Source organism: Apis dorsata, unplaced genomic scaffold (assembly GCF_000469605.1).
Source record: "Apis dorsata unplaced genomic scaffold, Apis dorsata 1.3 scaffold_82, whole genome shotgun sequence".
NCBI classification, from domain to species: domain Eukaryota; kingdom Metazoa; phylum Arthropoda; class Insecta; order Hymenoptera; family Apidae; genus Apis; species Apis dorsata.
In genome coordinates, this window is record NW_006263380.1 from 767,353 (window position 1) to 769,821 (window position 2,469).

Here is a 2,469-nt window from a genome sequence, read left to right on the forward strand (position 1 = left end):
GAAAGTAATTGTTTAGAGTGATTTGGTTCGTCGATCATTCTCTTTGTCTGCATGATACAGCCCTTAATTCTAACACGCAACCCACAATTCTATCTTAGACAACGTATTGTAGGATCAGAAGAAATGAAATTGTAAGAGAAAAAGAAAAATTTGTTTAAAAAACGATACGATAAGAATTCTTTAAAACTTAAGATCCTACAGTATTCGATTATTTATATATATATATATAAAAATCTCTGAAATATAAATTAATTTTCCTCTCCTCGATTTTCGTGTCTGACGTCTTCTCGACTTCGAATAAATTGACAAAATTACTATATGAAAACGATCGATTTCTATAAATTGTCATCTCATGTCAGTCGAGAAGGTATCAAACTTTTAGTATATTAACGCTCGATATATTCTTCCTTGGAGCTTGTAACTAACAATCGCGTAAAATAAAAAGAAAAAAAAAAAAACAGAATCTCTCTACACGCACACGTACACGATAATTTAGTAACGCGGAGGCTAGCTCTCGTCTCGCGTGTATCAAGCTACCTAGGATACATTAATGACACACACACGCGTAATACGCTGGAACAGCTTAGCAATTATGTACACACAATATACACTGATATACTTTTCTAACTCGCATGACGAGTGATGACGATCGCAGATCGTAGATCGAAACTCGACTGAAACGTTCCTTTTTTCCTTGCAGCGTTCACGACAAGAAATACGTATCGCATAGCAGAGATCCTTACGCAAAATACGAAAGTTACGACGGTCCCGCGGGTGGATACAGCGATCGGGAAAGGGTACCCGGGGAAGCGCATCAGAGCACGTCCCACTATCATCATTATTCCAGATATTCCGACGTTGCGCCGAAGTAAGTATTTGGAATTCGAGTCACGTTCGAATCACTATCGTCGTTATCAATTTTGAGAAAATTTATAATAACGAAGCGAGAGGACTATTCTATAACGAAATTTTTTTTATATATAAGATAACGTAGAATTTTTTTTCGAAAGGACACTCGTCGGCCATTTATTTTTTTTTTTTCCCCCTCCTTTTTTAAACGAATCGTGCTGTCGCTTTAACGATTTCTTCTCCTCCTACTCGTTCTTGTTCTCGTTTCTTTTTTTTTTTATCGCATCTGAATTGAATAATAATGGAAAAGTTCGTATTGTATCGATCTAGCGAAGCGTTGGAACGCGTTCTTGGGGGAAGTTGTTAGAGATTCTAGGTTTTCTCTCATGTCCAATCACACTCGTGATTCGATAGGTTTTTTTTAAAAATCGATATTTTCATTTTCCTTTTCTTCCGGTTCACACTAGTTCATCTCTGATTTATTTTGCAGTTCCACCCCCACGTGGCGAAGCCACGAACATACCGCCCCCTCCAAAAAAGAACCTCACAATAAAGTCTTTAGCATATCGGTAGAAACGCAGTAAGTCTTGTAATTTTCATTCGGAGAGAAAAAAAAGAAAAAAAAAAAAAGTTTAAAAGCTTTCTGTGACACGTTACGCAATTTTCTTTTTTTCTTTTGTCTACGAACTTGTTGCTGTTCGGTTTCTTCGAGGCCTGGTCTTCTTCTTTCACCAACTTTTTTCGTTCGTTTTGTCTTTTCTTTTCTTTTCCTTTCTTTTCTTTTCTTTTCTTTTCTTTTTTTTTTTCTTTTCATTTATATATTCGTTCGTTTCCTTTCATCGGTGAGCAGGGTTCCCACTCATCGCGCGAATTTTTGTCTGAATTTTCTTTCGTTTCCTCGATTCTTTCGAACGCCTGACTTAATCGAGGATGGGATCAAGTTCTGAATAGAAACTTGCACGATAATTGATATGATGGACGACGAATTTGAAATTTCAACCGATGTATAATTGTAAGTACTCACAAGAAATTTAATGAATGTTGAATACACATATATATATATCCGTAGTTGTAAATCGAACGAACAGAAGAAAAGTATATTATATCTTTCGATATCACGATCTTGTATTTTGTGTAACGAGTTGATTTATAGATAACAGTATATATATCCGATCTTTCCCCCGCATCGTATCACTTCTACCAGAATAAATCACGAAAAAAGTATGAATTGCATGATTTACCTTGTACAGTATATCGTTGAGAACGAGATTAAATGGGTCAAGTAGTTCCACGAGGATGAAAGATCAAGAAAAAAAAAAGAAAGAAAAGAAAAGAAAACTTCAATCTCGATGTACATTATAATTTATTATAATATAAATTATCGTTATAAATAATCTACTCGACCCATTTTCAATGCATCGAAAAATATTGTGCTCGTCCATTTATGTCATTCTTCGATCTCACTCTTCTACCCTCTTCGATCACAATCTTTCTTTAAAGCATTTAAATAAAAGGGTACGAACGTATCTCATTAAATTCTCATCCGATCCAAGAATAATAATGATACGATTATCGAAAAAAAAAAAAAAAAAAAAAAAAAAAAAAAAAAAAAAAAAAAAA

At 34.5% G+C, this 2,469-nt stretch overlaps 1 protein-coding gene across 14 annotated transcripts in view; it reads left to right on the plus strand.

Moving 5' to 3' along the window:
• Positions 1-2,469, plus strand: part of LOC102676407 (prominin-like protein) — a 42,563-nt gene that overhangs the window by 38,221 nt on the left and 1,873 nt on the right. For 6 of the 14 annotated variants that reach the window (XM_006610942.2, XM_031508294.1, XM_031508295.1 and 3 more), the window contains 2 exons: positions 701-868; positions 1,340-1,429. In XM_006610942.2, the coding sequence (XP_006611005.1) occupies positions 701-868; positions 1,340-1,429 (258 nt within the window). Of the gene's footprint in view, positions 1-700; positions 873-1,339; positions 1,430-2,469 lie in introns of those variants that run through there. The other 8 variants (XR_004149680.1, XR_004149681.1, XM_031508296.1 and 5 more) reach the window with 2 other exon arrangements.